This window comes from Ranitomeya imitator, chromosome 2, assembly GCF_032444005.1.
Source record: "Ranitomeya imitator isolate aRanImi1 chromosome 2, aRanImi1.pri, whole genome shotgun sequence".
Taxonomy (NCBI): domain Eukaryota; kingdom Metazoa; phylum Chordata; class Amphibia; order Anura; family Dendrobatidae; genus Ranitomeya; species Ranitomeya imitator.
Window position 1 is genome coordinate 282,224,637 of NC_091283.1, and position 18,452 is coordinate 282,243,088.

At 47.4% G+C, this 18,452-nt stretch overlaps 1 protein-coding gene across 1 annotated transcript in view; it reads left to right on the plus strand.

Moving 5' to 3' along the window:
- LOC138663151 (oocyte zinc finger protein XlCOF6-like) overlaps positions 1-9,042 on the plus strand; it is a 44,829-nt gene extending 35,787 nt beyond the window's left edge. Inside the window, exons 6-7 of the mRNA XM_069749296.1 lie at positions 637-727; positions 7,328-9,042. Coding sequence (XP_069605397.1) covers positions 637-727; positions 7,328-8,847 — 1,611 coding nt within the window. The 3' untranslated portion in view covers positions 8,848-9,042. The remainder of the gene's footprint in view (positions 1-636; positions 728-7,327) is intronic.
- The last annotated feature ends 9,410 nt before the right edge of the window (positions 9,043-18,452 follow it).

Sequence of the window (18,452 nt, forward strand, 5' to 3'; positions counted from 1 at the left end):
TTGATGTATATATAAGAAGAAAAAAACACTTTACTCACCTTTCCTCTTGCCCCGCGCTGCTCCAAGCTTCGGTCTCAGCAGCTGCAGTCTGCCCGCCCGACACACAGCAGGTGCGCGATGATATGACGTCATCGCGCACCCGCAGTGTCAGAGGCAGAGTGGGGAATGATGGGAGAGAGAGCGACAGCAGACGCTCTCTCTCCTCCATCATTGCATTCAACTGTACCAGCGTCATAGACACCGGTATAGTTGAATGCGGGGGGAGTGTGCCGAGAGCGGGGGGAGTGTGCCGAGAGCGGGGGGAGTGTGCCGAGAGCGGGGGGAGTGTGCCGAGAGCGGAGGGAGTGTGCCGAGAGCGGGGAGAGTGTGCCGACAGGGGGGAAAGTGTTCCGACAGTGGGGGGAGTGTGCCGACAGCGGCATACTCGAGCTGCCCAATACTGCCACCGGCCCTTCTGGCATTTGCCAGAACTGCCCGATGGCCAGTCCGGCCCTGGTCTTGGGTTCTGTGTTGCTTTATCCACCAGTATTCTGTGTTTTATACTTGTGTAATGAGAACGGTGGAGATGGCAGGATTAGAGCTGATCATAGATGTGACTTCTCCATCTGTCTGTGACTTTTACAATATTTGTTTCAGAGTGAAGATCTGACCCATATTAATACTACAGAGACATATGTGATGGGTGATGAGCGGTGTAAAGAGGATATTCCCACATATGACTACCCAGGTGAGTAGTAACTACTAAATACAGAGAAGTCACAGATTCTTCTCAGTCACCGGCTGTGGCTGCTTTATCGGTGGTGTAGTCCGGCCGTGTTACCATGATCGCCATTTTGCCTCTAGACCACAACATTCTCCTCCACCCAAAACTGTCCAAGTGACTTTGGGCATTTAAAGCCATTTTCTATAGAACTTACCACCTGGAGGATCCACCTACCCCCTGAGATTAGAAGACTGACTGTTTCCTGCTTAGGTCTGTAAACTACAAAGCCAAATGACAGCGTACGTACAATGTGGTGACAAGTTAGAAAAATATTATGATGAACCTTTTAGAGAAAATGGAGGGTAATGATGTTGTTGGCTTCCAAAATCCCTGATGTGGGAAGAAAGAAAAAATCAGGGCTTTGAAAAGCGCTGCCAAGTGCTGAGCCATAAGGTTGGGTATCAAAACAAATGAACGTTAAAAACAACAACAAACTTTTCATTTTAATATTCTACTCATCGATGTGAACCAGCTCCTTCCTCAGGCATATACAAATGATACATTGTGGATGTTTTATATCCTCCAGAACGGTGTCACTGATCCAATTGCTTAATTCATTAATTAAACCGCGCCCATGGTGCAGTTTTTTGTATAGAAACCTTTCTTCATATACAAAACAATACAAATAGATGTAAAATGCTTATTGATGCACAATACAATACATATAAAGAAAAATATATGTACATGGAAAATCCTCCGGTTTGAGTGTGGATAGTTTAAAAAGCCAATAGGATTTTCTATTCACAAGTCTTTGGGACCTATTAGACACACGTTCTGATATTTGTTCTAATATATTGAGTCTTAAACTGGTGGGATCTCCTTTATATTCTAAAGCGAAATGCCTAAACAGACAGATTACACCTTTCCTAATATTATGTCTCTGGCTGTTCATCCTATTATGGATCGCTTGGGTCGTTTTTAGATCCCTGATATTGGATGAATCTATCTTCTCCCCCTTCTGTGCTGCTGAATGTGCTCAAATGGTCCCTGCAAGACCAGGTCCAGTCTTTCTGGTCAAACTTCACTTTTATAATTGACAACATTGAATGTGCAGTGAGGCCAAGTGTGAATTTCTGTACAATAACAGCAGAGTTTCCCTTTATCCTGACTGTTTTCAATTTCTTTAAAAACCAACTAACTTCATACAAGATTGTGATAAACTACATAATAAACAGTACACCTGCGCCATGATGTATCTCTAAGTTGTGCGTGGCTGATGGCTGTACAGTGGGTATGGAAAGTATTCAGACACCTTTACATTTTTAACTCTTTGTTTCTTTGCAGCCTTTTGGTAAATTCAAAAAAGTTCATTTTTTCTCATTAATGTACACTCTGCACCCCATCTTGACTGAAAAAAACAAATGTAGTAATTTTTGCAAATTTATTAAAAAAGAAAAACTGAAATATCACATGGTCATAAGTATTCTGACCCTCTGCTCAGTATTGAGTAGAAGCACCTTTTGAGCTAGTACGACCATGAGTCTTCTTGGAAATGATGCAACAAGTTTTTCACACCTGGATTTGGGGATCCTTTGCCATTCTTCCTTGCAGATCCTCTCCAGTTCCGTCAGGTTGGATGGTGAGTGTTGGTGGACAGCCATTTTCAGGTCTCTCCAGAGATGCTCAATTGGGTCTAGGTCAGGGCTCTGGCTGGGCCAGTCAAGAATGGTCACATAATTGTTCTGAAGCCACTCCTTTGTGTGCTTAGGGTCATTGTCTTGTTGGAAGGTGACCCTTCGGCCAAGTCTGAGGTCCAGAGCACTCTGGAAGGGGTTTTCATCAAGAATATCTGTGTACTTGGCCGCGTTCATGTTTCCTTCAATGACAACCAGTCGTCCTGTCCCTGCAGCTGAGAAACACCCCCATAGCATGATGCTGCCACCGCCATGTTTCACTGTTGGGATTGTATTGAGCAGGTGATGAGCAGTGCCTGGTTTTCTCCACACATACCACTTAGAATTATCACCAAAAAGGTCCATCTTCGTCTCATTAGAACAGAGAATCTTATTTCTCATAGAATGGGAGTCCTTCATGTGTTTTTTAGCAAACTCTATGTGTGCTTTCATATGTTTTGCACTGAGGAGATGCTTCTGTCGGGCCACTCTGCCATAAAGGCCCGACTGGTGGAGGGCTGCATTGATAGTTGACTTTCTCCCATCTGCCTACTGCATCTGTGCAGCTCAGCCACACTGATCTTGGGGTTCTTCTTTAACTCTCTCACCAAGGCTCTTCTATCATTATTGCTCAGTTTGACTGGACGGCCAGGTCTAGGAAGACTTCCGGTGGTCACAAACTTCTTCCATTTAAGGATTATGGAGGCCACTGTGCTCTTAGGAACCTTGAGTACTGCAGAAATTCTGAAGATCTGTGACTTGCCACAATTCTGTCTCTGAGCTCCTTGGCTAGTTCCTTTGACCTCATGATTCTCATTTGGTCTGAGATGCACTGTGAGGTCTTATATAGACAGGTGTGTGCCTTTCCAAATCAAGTCCTATCAGTTTAACCCCTTACTGACATCGGGCGTAATAGTACGCTGATGTCAGATTTCTTCCTTTTGATGTGGGCTCTGACGGTGAGCCCACATCTTTCCGGGGACATGTTAGCTGTTTTGAACAGCTGACATGTGCCCGCAATAACTGCGGGTGGAATCGAGATCCACCCACGACTATTAACCAGTTAAATGCCGCTGTCAAACTCTGAAATTGCATTTAAATTTCGCTTCTGGAAATCACAAAGGAAATGCGTACACCGGTGACCCCTGTCACATGATCGTGAGTCACCGGTGTGTTGGCATGACAACCTGACGTCTCCTGGAGCCCTCTGTGGCTGTCAGTGCCAGCTTCCTGTGAGCGCCACCCAATGGTCGGCGCTCATATCAAGTGAGTAAATCTACATAGAGATGATCTGAACATCGCCTCTATGTAGCTGAGCCGATCGGGTTGTGGCAGCTTCTAGTCTCCTATGGAGACTATTGAAGCATGCCAAAAGTAAAACAAAAAAAGTTTAAAAAAAATGGAAAAAGAAAAAAATATAAAATTCATATCACCCCCCCCTTTTGCCCATTCAAAATAAAACTATAAAAATCAAATCAAACATACACATATTTGTCATTGCTGTGTTCAGAATCGCCCGATCTATCAATAAAAAAAAGGATTAACCTGATTGCTAAACGGCATAGCAAGAAAAAAATTAAAAACGCCAGAATTATGTTTTTTGGTTGCCGCGACATTGCATTAAAATGCAATAACTGCCGATCAAAAGAACGTATCTGCACCAGCATGGTATCATTAAAAACGTCAGCTCGGCGCGCAAAAAATAAGCCCTCACCCAATCTGAGATCACAAAAAATGAGACCCTACGGGTATCGGAAAATGGCACAAATTTTCTTTTTTAACAAAGTTTGTCTCTTTGGTTTTTTTTCACTACATAGAACCTCGACATGTTTGGTTTCTATGAACTTGTAATGACCTGGATAATCATAATGGCCGGTCAAGTTTCAGCATTTAGTGAACGTAGCAAAAAAGCCAATCAAATAACAAGTGTACAGATTGCACTTTTATTTTTTAAATTTCACCCCACTTGTACACGACATGGTAACGTCAATGGTGTCATTCAAAAGTACAACTCGTCACGCAAAAAACAAGCCCTCACATGGGTATACTAACAGAAAAAATAAAAAAGTTATGGATCTGAGAAGGAGAGCGAAAAACTAAAATGCAAAACTGACAAAGGCTCCGGGGGTTAATTAAACACAGCTGGCCTCCAATGAAGGCATAGAACCATCTCTAGGAGGATCACAAGGAAATGGACAGCATGTGACTGATATATGAGTGTCTGAGCAAAGAGTCTGAATACTTATGACCATGTGGTATTTCAGTTTTTCTTTTTTAATAAATTTGCAAAAATTACTACATTTCAGTTTTTTTCAGTCAAGATGGGTGCAGAGTGTACATTAATGAGAAAAAAATGAACATTTTTGAATTTACCAAATGGCTGCAAAGAAACAAAGAGTGAAAAATTTAAAGGGGTCTCTGCAGGAGATGTGTTGGCTCGAGCTCTGGTTTCATGGATTCACTCCACGTCATAAATTACATTATGTTTTCAATCCTAAGGAGTTGTGCAATAATCTCTCCTGAAATGGGGGCGCTAATACTTTCTCTACTCTTCTGGTCTGGACTCATAGTAGCTCCAGTGGTCCACCATAAATGAGTGCAACTCCAGTTTAGTGTTGGAGCTCTCCCCTCATACATATGTTGTTGTTGAGGATGTAATTTTTTTTATTTTTTGTTACATGTTCATTTTGTATGATAGTTTGATTGTGGTGGAATCGGCCTGCCTCACTTACCTGAGTCTGTAACTCCCTGGTGGTGTTTAGAAAAAGGTTTCAATTACCAAATGGCCGAGATCTAAATTTAAGATCGCTCAGCTCTGCACTATTATAAAAAGTTCTATTAAATTTCTAATATTTCTTCTTGACATTCATCTGACAGAAAATATTAGTCCTTACGATAGTTTATATTGCTTAGAGCCACCGAGTCCCATACTCCAATTGAGGATGATTGTTCAGCTTGATCATTTCAGTAGATTGTGTTATTGTCTATAGTCACAGTTGTGCCCATTACCCTTTAACTTCTCTATATGGATTTGGACTTACACAGAGACCCCTAGACTTGGGGCACAGTGTTACGTGCTGTTCTGTGGAGTAAGATGGGAAGAAGAATAGACAGATAACCGTGTCAGAACCAGGAGGCCAGAGAAAATACTAACTCAGGAGACATAAGAGTAGTCCGTAAACAGGTCGGGGTCACAACAGGAAACAAATACACAAGCCGGGAGCTGAGCACAGAGGACGGAACTAGAGGAGATCAAGGCTGTATCTGGCAGTTTCCGGCAATATGCTTCAAGCTTTTGTAAGGTGTGGTGCTTTTGAAGTTTAAATCTGATTGCCCAAGGTGTTCTCAATCTCAGGCAGCATATTGCATAGGCTTTGACATTGTCCCAGATTGTCCTCCTATTGGATTGATCATTGTGGCGTTGAACTGCAAAGGAGTGGTGTACAGGTGCGTTATCCCTAGGGATCCGTTGATATGTATGTTAGGATTGTATGTATGTTAAGATTATTTATTGCAAGGAAACTGATTGCAAAATATTGGATTAGAGAGGAGCCTCCGTCCAGACGTGAATTCATTGCTCAAACGAACCACATAATTCAACTTGAGAAAAGTATTTACACCAGACCAGACAAGCTGGATTTCTTTCATAAGTTATGGCAGCCTTGGTTGAATAGGATTAAAGGGAACCTGTCACCTGAATTTGGCGGGACTGGTTTTGGGTCATATGGGCGGAGTTTTCAGGTGTTTGATTCACCCTTTCCTTACCTGCTGGCTGCATGCTAGCTGCAATATTGGATTGAAGTTCATTCTCTGTCCTCCATAGTACACGACTGCACAAGGCAATCTTGCTTTGCGCAGGCGTGTACTATGGAGGACAGAGAATGAACTTCAATCCAATATTGCAGCCAGCATGCAGCCAGCGGGTAAGGAAAGGGTGAATCAAACACCTGAAAACTCCGCCCATATGACCCAAAACCAGTCCCGCCAAATTCAGGTGACAGAGTCCCTTTAATGAATGTTATACCAGTATATAGTATTATAGAATACAACTTATGGTAAACTGGAACTCTGTTTGATATTGTCAACTACGGATGAATTATTGTTTGTTCTGGATATGGTCTCCATGGGGGGTTAATTTACTGTAAAACATAAAATTAGTATGAACATGTGATCTGTTGTAAATCTTGTTATGGTTAATAAAAATGTATCTGATTAAAAAAAATGTGTGCTGCTTTCCAGTTGGCTAAAACAGGGAGCAGAATACTGCAGCTGACAGCACACACACTCATACTGCCAGACACGATGGTACTACAAATGCCAGGCACCCTAATCTTAGTGGCTGGGCAGAGCCTGCACCGCCAAAAGCTTCTGGTTCCAACACCACCTCTGTTACCAGCATCGCCTGCAGAATGAGTAAGGCCGCGTCTGGTGTCCGAAGCAGACATTGCAGGAGCAGATACCAGAGGAGATGGGACAAACCATTTGCAGAATCCCTAATATGATAAAATTGCAGAAAACCAGAGCAGAGGAAATTCCTATAAAGTGTCTGTATTTTGTAAATTATAGCCCTCAATGAATTAATCTATAGGAATAGTGACTATTTTGACTGCACTGGCAGTTTCCAGATATTAGCACGTGCAGTGTTTGTGGGAGAGTGAAAAATGCAAATATCCCAAGATATGACCCAACACATCGTGCCCAGATTGTGCTCCAGTAGATACACATGCCGTAAAATAAGTGGTTTCTTCTCACTATAGTAATTCCAAAAGCATGGATGCTTAGTGTGGTTTAAGCACAGTCTAGTAAACAGTAAACTGTCATTGTCGTGGTGAATAATTCAATAATTTAGCATAACTTGCCATTTTTACAGACCGCTTAAGTAGAATTGTTCAAAAATATAGAATTCAAGGATATTTTATTCTAAAATAATATTTGGTTTTATTATTGGCAGATTACCGTACCAGGAGATCAGCAGGACAGCTGACATCTTCAATGTTTAAATCAGATGATCTTGAGATCCCACAGGATACAATTGAAGTGAATGCCATTACTCCAGATATACCATCATCCCTTCACAGCAAAGATCTGTCATTTGATCCTTTAAAACAGGTCCTGTTTTCTTATTCATTACCGACTACTAAGAAAAATCAGAGTCACAAAATAACCATACAAAAACAAACTGCTCCTAAAGCAATAAAGACATTTTCAGAATATGGAAATAGTTTTCCTCTAGAAAAGTCCTTCCTTAAACCACAAAACCTTCACAAAGCAGACAATAGATTTTTTTGTTCCAAGTGTGGGAGATGGTTTAGCCAGAAATCATGCCTTCTTAGTCACCAGAGAATTCACACAAGGGAGAAGCCTTTTTCATGTTCAGAATGTGGAAAATGTTTTATTCGGAAAGTGCATCTTGTTACCCACCAAAGAACTCACACGGGAGAGAAGCCTTTTTCCTGTTCAGAATGTGGGAAATGTTTTGTAGATAAATCAGTTCTTGTCAGACATCATAGATCTCACACAGGGGAGAAGCCTTTTTCCTGTTCAGAATGTGGGAAATGTTTTAACCAGAAAGCGCATCTTGTTACCCACCAAAGAACTCACACAGGAGAGATGCCCTTTTCCTGTTCAGAATGTGGGAAATGTTTTCTAGATAAATCAGGTCTTGTCAGACATCATAGATCTCACACAGGGGAGAAGCCTTTTTCCTGTTCAGAATGTGGGAAATGTTTTACAGATAGCAAAGTTCTTATCAGACATCATAGATCTCACACAGGGGAGAAGCCTTTTGCCTGTTCAGAATGTGGGAAATGTTTTAACCACAAAGCTAATCTTGTTACCCACCAAAGAACTCACACAGGAGAGATGCCTTTTTCCTGTTCAGAATGTGGGAAATGTTTTAACCACAAAGCGCCTCTTGTTACCCACCAAAGAACTCACACAGGAGAGATGCCTTTTTCTTGTTCAGAATGTGGGAAATGTTTTAACCAAAAAGCGAATCTTGTTAGCCACCAGAAAACCCACACAAAGGAGAAGCCTTTTTCCTGTTCAGAATGTGGGAAATGTTTTAACCGCAAAACGAATCTTGTTAGCCACCACAAAACCCACACAGGGGAGAAACCTTATTCATGTTCAGAATGTGGGAAATGTTTTAACCAGAAAGCACATCTTGTTACCCACCAAAGAACTCACACAGGAGAGAAGCCTTTTTCCTGTCCAGAATGTGGGAAATGTTTTCTAGATAAATCAGGTCTTGTCAGACATCATAGATCTCACACAGAGGAGAAACCTTATTCATGTTCAGAATGTGGGAAATGTTTTAACCAGAAAGCACACCTTGTTACCCACCAAAGAACTCACACAGGAGAGATGCCTTTTTGCTGTTCAGTATGTGGGAAATGTTTTAACCACAAAGTGAATCTTGATAGCCACCAGAAAATCCACACAGGGGAGAAGCCATTTTCATGTTCATAATGTGGAAAAATGTTTGGTGAAGAAACAATCTCTTTCTACCAAAGAATTCACACATAGCAGAACTTTTTTATGTTCTTAATTGTTTTACATAGTCACATACAAGTGCTTCTCACTAAATTAGAATATCATCAAAAGTTAATTTATTTCTGTTCTTCAATGCAAAAAGTGAAACTCATATAGAGTCATTACAGAGTGATCTATCTCAAGTGTTTATTTCTGTTCAGGACAATATCTAAAGCCAATGAAAACCCAAAATCATTATGTCAGTAAATTAGAATAAAAACACCTGCAATGGCTTCCTAAGCATTTAAAAAAGGTCCCTAAAGGTACCTTCACACTGAGCGACGCTGCAGCGATACCGACAACGATGTCGATCGCTGCTGCGTCGCTGTTTGGTCGCTGGAGAGCTGTCACACAGACAGCTCTCCAGCGACCAACGATCCCGAGGTCCCCGGTAACCAGAGTAAACAGCTTTCCGGCTGACCGGCGCTGACACAGGATGCAGGAGGAGTGCATGAAGCAGAGCGCCGGGGACAGACAGCTGAAGGTAAGTATGTAGTGTTTGTTTTTTTACGTTTACGCTGGTAACCAGGGTAAACATCGGGTTACTAAGCGCGGCCCTGCTCTTAGTAGCCCGATATTTACCCTGGTTACCAGTGAAGACATCGCTGGATCGGCGTCACACACACCGATCCAGCGATGTCAGCGGGAGATCCAGCGACGAAATAAAGTTCTGGACTTTCCTCAGCGAAACAACGATCTCCCAGCAGGGGCCTGATCGTTGGTCGAGGTCACACATAACGATATCCTTAACGATATCGTTGCTACGTCACAAAAAGCAACGATATCGTTAACGATATCGTTATGTGTGACGTTACCTTTAGTCTGCTTCAGTAGGCTACACAATTATGAGGAAGACTGCTGACTGGACAGATGTCTAGAAGGCAGTCATTGTCACACACACTAAAGTAGCTGGCTGTTCAGACTGCTGTGTCCAAGCATATTAATGGAAACTTGAGTGGAAGGAAAAAATGTGCTAGAAGCAATCAGGATAGCCACAGCCTTGAAAGGATTGTTAACAAAAGGCCATTCAAAAATTTCGGTGAGATTCACAAGGAGTGGACTGCTGCTGGAGTCATTGCTTCAAGAACCACCACACACAGTCATATCATGGACATGGGCAACAAGTGTCGCCATTCCTTGTATCAAGCCACTCATGACCAATAGACTACCCCAGAAGCGTCTAAGCTGGGCCAAGGAGAAAAAGAACTGGACTGAGCTCAGTGGTCCAAGATGTTGTTTTCAGAAGAAAGTAAATTTTGCATTTCATTTGGAAATCAAGGCCCCAGAGTCTGAAGAAGAGCGGAGAGGCACACAATCTAAGCTGTTTGAGGTCTAGTGTAAAGTTTCCACAATCAGTGATGGTTTGGGGAGCCATGTCATCTGCTCGTGTACGTGCACTGTGTTTTCTCAAGACCAAAGTCAGCGCAGCCATCTATCAGGAAATTTTAGAGCACTTCATGCTTCCCTCTGCCGACAAGCTTTTTGGAGATGGAAATTTCATCTTGCAGCAGAACTTGGCACCTGTCCACACTGCCAAAAGTACGAATACCTGGTTTAAAAACATTATCACTGTGCTCCTTGTGAGCCGAGTACTGACGTCATCGTGACTCCCTGTCAGTGTCTGCGTCGCTGACATCAGACACTGACAGGGGGATGAAAGGAGAAGGAGCTTAACGCTCCCCTTCTCATCAATGCGGTCAGCTGTATCGGCATCCAGCCAATACAGCTGACCCTGCAATGACCGGCAGGGGGCCCACTGTTGGCACAGGGCCCCCCACTGCCTCCTTAGGGGCCACATAGTGGCCAGGAGGCAGAGCAGGGAGATCCTGTCTCCCTGCTCTGCCGCAGAATGTAACTATCGGCGCACTGTGCACGCCAATACTGTTACATAACATAGCTCCGGGTGGGCCCCCTCAAATCACGGGGTCCTGGGCCACCACCCCCTCTGCTCCCCCCCGTAGTTACGCTACTGTGATTAAGGGAACAGCCCTAAGGGTACCGTCACACTATACGATTTACCAACGATCACGACCAGCGATACGACCTGGCCGTGATTGTTGGTAAGTCGTTGTGTGGTCGCTGGAGAGCTGTCACACAGACAGCTCTCCAACGACCAACGATGCCGAGGTCCCCAGGTAACCAGGGTAAACATCGGGTTACTAAGCGCAGGGCCGCGCTTAGTAACCCGATGTTTACCCTGGTTACCAGCGTAAAAAAAACCAAACACTACATACTTACATTCGGGTGTCCGTCAGGTCCCTTGCCGTCTGCTTCCCTGCACTCACTGACTGCCGGCCGTAAAGTGAAAGCACAGCACAGCGGTGACTCACCGCTGTGCTCTGCTTTCACTTTACGGCCGGCAGTCAGTGAGTGCGGGAAGCAGACGGCAAGGGACCTGACGGACACCGGAATGTAAGTATGTACTGTTTTTTTTTTTTTTTACGCTGGTAACCATCGGGTTACTAAGCGCGGCCCTGCGCTTAGTAACCCGATGTTTACCCTGGTTACCAGCGAACGCATCGCTGGATCGGTGTCACACACGCCGATCCAGCGATGACAGCGGGAGATCCAGCGACGAAAGAAAGTTCCAAACGATGTGCTACGACGTACGATTCTCAGAAGGATCCCTGATCGCTGCTGCGTTTCAGACACACGGATCGTACCGTCGTAGCGACAAAAGTGGCATAGTGTGACGGTACCCTTACAGTTATAACAGTCGGATGAGGTAAAAGTTTTGGCTCCACTCATTCTTTAAATGATGGTGCGAAGATTTGGGTAAAACAACCTGGGGATAAAGGTCCCCCAGAGCCTGCAGAGGTGATTCTTAGAAGGGCATACAATGTGTTGATATCAGGACAAGAAAAGTGCACAGACACGTAGTATATAGCACAGACATGTAGTATATTGCCCAGCCAGGTAGTATATTGTTCAGCCACGTAGTATATTGCCCAGCCACGTAGTATATTGCCCAGCCCACGTAGTAGTATATTGCCCAGCCACGTAGTATATTGCCCAGCCACATAGTATATTGCCCAGCCAGGTAGTATATTGCTCAGCCACGTATATTGCACAGCCACGTAGTATATTGCACAGCCACGTAGTATATTGCACAGCCACGTAATATATTGCACAACCACGTAGTATATAACACAGAGACGTAGTGTATAACACTGCCCATGCAGTATATAACACAGGCCACGTAGTATAGAGCACAGCTATGTAGTATATTTCCCAGCCACGTAATATATACCACAGCCATGTAGTATATAGCACAGCCCACATAGTATATAGCACAGAGATGTAGTATATAACACAGACCACGCAGTATCTGACACAGCCCACGTAGTATATAGCAATGTGGGCACCATATCCCTGTTAAAAAAAAATTATTAAAATAAAAAATAGTTATATACTCACCCCGGATCCAGCCCAGGCGTTTAGCGATGCTCCTTGCGACGCTCCGGTCCCAAGAGTGCATTGCGGTCTCGTGAGATGACGACGTAGCGGTCTCGCGAGACCGCTACGTCATCATCTCGCGAGACCGCAATGTATGGACCGGTCACAGGAGCATCGCGAGGAGCAGGAAAGGCCTGGGCTGGATCCGGAAGGTGAGTATATAATAGGTTTTTATTTTTTTTAATTATTTTTAACATTAGATCTTTTTACTATTGATGCTGCATAGGCAGCATCAATAGTAAAAAGTTGGTCACACAGGGTTAATAGAAGCGTTAGCGGACTGCGTTACACCGCGGCCTTATGCGGTCCGTTAACGCTGCCATTAACCCTGTGTGAGCGCTGACTGGAGGGGAGTATGGAGCGGGCACTGACTGCAGGGGAATAGGGAGCGGCCATTTTGCCGCCGGACTGTGCCCGTCGCTGATTGGTCATGGCCATTTTGCAGCGACCAATCAGCGACTTGGGATTTCCGTGACAGACAGAAAGAAAGACGGAAGTGACCCTTAGACAATTACATAGTAGATGGAGGACTATGGGGATTGCATTATACTGTATGTAGGACTATGAGGAGTGTATTTTAATAGATGGAGGACTATAGGGAGTGTAATATACTATATGGAGGACTATGGGTTGTGTTGTATTATGTTATATGGAGCACTATGGGGGGCGCATTATACTATGTGGAGCACTATGGCATGTATTATACTATATGAAGGACTATGGGGTGTGTATTATACTATGTGGAGGACTATGAGGTGTATTATACTAGACTAGATGGCAGCCCGATTCTAAAGAATCGGGAGTCTAGAATCCATATATACTTGAAATTCGGCAGGAGCTTGAAGAGCAACGTCACTGGGCCCGCCTCCACGCAGTAGAAACTTGCTGTGAGGTAAAAATTCAAAAATCACACCAAAATGGCGGGCGGAGTGTGTCACAGTACGGCACGTTTCTGATTGGTCGCTCGCAGCAGGCGGCAACCAATCAGACACTGGACACTGTTGACGTCACTTATCTCCGGACATTATCTCCGGACATTAGCTCCGGACAGGAAGTTGGCACAAATATCAGGAAGTAGTATTCTAGGCAATTATATATTAGATAAGCAACATACTGCATATTCATCGAGTGATTGGATTGTTTATGCCGGAACAGAAGTAATTGTTCTCGGTAGCACATTGCCGATGTAAACTGTAGATGTGCTGCTGATAACATGATACTGTACGGGCACAGATTGATCTAATAGTGATTGTTCTGATCCCATCATTGTTCTCAGCCAATGTAAAGAGGCCGGGAAACAAGAGATGAACTACTGCAGAGCCGCACTCCACATAGAGAATAATGGAGCCTCCAGCACCGACCTCCACCCGCAGACCCGCACTCCACATAGAGAATAATGGGGCCTCCAGCACCAACCTCCACCTGCAGAGCCGCACTCCACATACAGAATAATGGAGCCTCCAGCACTGACCTCCACCCGCAGACCCGCACTCCACATAGAGAATAATGGGGCCTCCAACACCGACCTCCACCTGCAGAGCCGCACTCCACATAGAGAATAATGGAGCCTCCAGCACCGACCTCCACCCGCAGACCCGCACTCCACATAGAGAATAATGGGGCCTCCAGCACCGACCTCCACCTGCAGAGCCGCACTCCACATAGAGAAGAATGGAGCCTCCAGCACCGACCTCCACCCGCAGAGCCGCACTCCACATAGAGAATAATGGAGCCTCCAGCACCGACCTCCACCCACAGAGCCGCACTCCAAATAGAGAATAATGGAGCCTCCAGCACCGACCTCCACCCGCAGAGCCGCGCTCCACATAGAGAATAATGGGGCCTCCAGCACCGACCTCCACCCGCAGAGCCGCACTCCACATAGAGAATAATGGAGCCTCCAACACCAACCTCCACCCGCAGAGCCGCACTCCACAGAGGATAATGGAGCCTCCAGCACCGACCTCCACCCGCAGAGCCGCACTCCACATATAGAATAATGGAGCCTCCAAAACCAACCTCCACCCGCAGAGCCACACTCGACATAGAGAATAATGGAGCCTCCAGCACCGACCTCCACCCGCAGAGCCACACTCCACATAGAGAATAATGGAGCCTCCAGCACCAACCTCCAACCGCAGAGCCGCACTCCACAAATGAATTTTGGAGCCCCCAGCACCGACCTCCACCCACAGAGCCGCACTCCACATAGAGAATAATGGAGCCTCCAGCACCTACCTCCACCCGCAGAGCCGCAGTCCACATAGAGAATAATGGAGCCTCCAGCACCTACCTCCACCCGCAGAGCCGCAGTCCACATAGAGAATAATGGAGCCTCCAGCACCGACCTCCACCCTCAGAGCCGCACTCCACATAGAGAATAATGGAGCCTCCAGCACCGACCTCCACCCGCAGAGCCGCACTCCACATATAGAATAATGGAGCCTCCAACACCGACCTCCACCAGCAGAGCCACACTCGACATAGAGAATAATGGAGCCTCCAGCACCGACCTCCACCCACAGAGCCGCACTCCACAGAGAATAATGGAGCTTCCAGCACCGACCTCCACCCGCAGAGCCGCACTCCACATAGAGAATAATGGAGCCTCCAGCACTGACCTCCACCCGCAGAGCCGCACTCCACATAGAGAATAATGGAGCCTCCATCACCGACATCCACCCACACAGCCGCACTCCACATAGAGAATAATGGAGCCTCCAGCACCGACCTCTACCTGCAGAGCCGCACTCCAGAGAATAATGGGGCCTCCAGCACCGAAATCCACCCGCAGAGCAGCACTCCACATAGAGAATAATGGAGGCTCCAGCACCGACCTCCACCTGCAGAGCCGCACTCCACATAGAGAATAATGGGGCCTCCAGCACTGACCTCCACCCGCAGAGCCGCACTCCACATAGAGAATAATGGAGCCTCCAGCACCGACCTCCACCCGCAGACCCGCACTCCACATAGAGAATAATGGGGCCTCCAGCACCGACCTCCACCTGCAGAGCCGCACTCCACATAGAGAAGAATGGAGCCTCCAGCACCGACCTCCACCTGCAGAGCCGCGCTCCACATAGAGAATAATGGGGCCTCCAGCACCGACCTCCACCCGCAGAGCCGCACTCCACATAGAGAATAATGGAGCCTCCAACACCAACCTCCACCCGCAGAGCCGCACTCCACAGAGGATAATGGAGCCTCCAGCACCGACCTACACCCGCAGAGCCGCACTCCACAGAGGATAATGGAGCCTCCAGCACCGACCTCCACCCGCAGAGCCGCACTCCACATATAGAATAATGGAGCCTCCAAAACCAACCTCCACCCGCAGAGCCACACTCGACATAGAGAATAATGGAGCCTCCAGCACCGACCTCCACCCGCAGAGCCACACTCCACATAGAGAATAATGGAGCCTCCAGCACCAACCTCCAACCGCAGAGCCGCACTCCACAAATGAATTTTGGAGCCCCCAGCACCGACCTCCACCCACAGAGCCGCACTCCACATAGAGAATAATGGAGCCTCCAGCACCTACCTCCACCCGCAGAGCCGCAGTCCACATAGAGAATAATGGAGCCTCCAGCACCTACCTCCACCCGCAGAGCCGCAGTCCACATAGAGAATAATGGAGCCTCCAGCACCGACCTCCACCCTCAGAGCCGCACTCCACATAGAGAATAATGGAGCCTCCAGCACCGACCTCCACCCTCAGAGCCGCACTCCACATAGAGAATAATGGAGCCTCCAGCACCGACCTCCACCCGCAGAGCCGCACTCCACATATAGAATAATGGAGCCTCCAACACCGACCTCCACCAGCAGAGCCACACTCGACATAGAGAATAATGGAGCCTCCAGCACCGACCTCCACCCACAGAGCCGCACTCCACAGAGAATAATGGAGCTTCCAGCACCGACCTCCACCCGCAGAGCCGCACTCCACATAGAGAATAATGGAGCCTCCAGCACTGACCTCCACCCGCAGAGCCGCACTCCACATAGAGAATAATGGAGCCTCCATCACCGACATCCACCCACACAGCCGCACTCCACATAGAGAATAATGGAGCCTCCAGCACCGACCTCCACCTGCAGAGCCGCACTCCAGAGAATAATGGGGCCTCCAGCACCGAAATCCACCCGCAGAGCAGCACTCCACATAGAGAATAATGGAGGCTCCAGCACCGACCTCCACCTGCAGAGCCGCACTCCACATAGAGAATAATGGGGCCTCCAGCACTGACCTCCACCCGCAGAGCAGCACTCCACATAGAGAATAATGGAGCCTCCAGCACCGACCTCCACCCGCAAAGCCGCACTCCACATAGAGAATAATGGAGCCTCCAGCACTGACCTCCACCCGCAGAGCCGCACTCCACATGGGGAATAATGGAGCCTCCAGCACCGACCTCGAGCCGCACTCCACATAAAGAATAATGGAGCCTCCAGCACCGACCTCCATCCGCAGAGCCGCACTCCACATAGAGAATAATGGAGCCTCCACCCGCAAAGCCGCACTCCACATAGAGAATAATGGAGCCTCCAGCACCGACCTCCACCCGCAAAGCCGCACTCCACATAGAGAATAATGGAGCCTCCAGCACCGACCTCCACCCGCAGAGCCACACTCCACATAGAGAATAATGGAGCCTCCAGCACCTACCTCCACCCGCAGAGCCACACTCCACATAGAGAATAATGGAGCCTCCAGCACCGACCTCCACCTGCAGAGCCACACTTCACATAGAAAATGATGGAGCCTCCAGCACCTACCTCCACCCGCAGAGCCGCACTCCACATAGAGAATAATGGAGCCTCCAGCACCGACCTCCACCCGCAAAGCCGCACTCCACATAGAGAATAATGGAGGCTCCACCACCGACCTCCACCTGCAGAGCCACACTCCACATAGAGAATAATGGAGCCTCCAGCACCTACCTCCACCCGCAGAGCCGCACTCCACATAGAGAATAATGGGGCCTCCAGCACTGATCTCCACCCGCAGTGCCGCACTCCACATAGAGAATAATGGAGCCTCCAGCACCGACCTCCACCCGCAAAGCTGCACTCCACATAGAGAATAATGGAGTCTCCAGCTCCTACCTCCACCCGCAGAGCCGCACTCCACATAGAGAATAATGGAGCCTCCATCACCGACCTCCACCCGCAAAGCCGCACTCCACATAGAGAATAATGGAGCCTCCAGCACCTACCTCCACCCGCAGAGCCGCACTCTACATAGAGAATAATGGGGCCTCCTGCACCTACCTCCACCTGCAGAACCGCACTCCACATAGAGAATAATGGAGCCTCCAGCACCTGCCTCCACCTGCAGAGCCGCACTCCACATAGAGAATAATGGAGCCTCCAGCACCGACCTCCACCCGCAGAGATGCACTCCACATAGAGAATAATGGGGCCTCCAGCACCGACCTCCACCCGCAGAGCCGCACTCCACATAGAGAATAATGGAGCCTCCAGCACCGACCTCCACCCGCAGAGCCGCACTCCACATAGAGAATAATGGAGCCTCCAGCACCGACCTCCACCCGCAGAGCCGCACTCCACATAGAGAATAATGGAACTTCCAGCACTGACCTCCACCCGCAGAGCCGCACTCCACATAGAGAATAATGGAGCCTCCAGCACCGACCTCCACCCACAAAACCGCACTCCACATAGAGAATAATGGAGTCTCCAGCACCTACCTCCACCCGCAGAGCCGCACTCCAGAGAATAATGGGGCCTCCAGCACCGAAATCCACCCGCAGAGCAGCACTCCACATAGAGAATAATGGAGGCTCCAGCACCGACCTCCACCTGCAGAGCCGCACTCCACATAGAGAATAATGGGGCCTCCAGCAGTGACCTCCACCCGCAGAGCCGCACTCCACATAGAGAATAATGGAGCCTCCAGCACCGACCTCCACCCGCAAAGCCGCACTCCACATAGAGAATAATGGAGCCTCCAGCACCGACCTCCACCTGCAGAGCCGCACCCCAGAGAATAATGGGGCCTCCAGCACCGAAATCCACCCGCAGAGCAGCACTCCACATAGAGAATAATGGAGGAT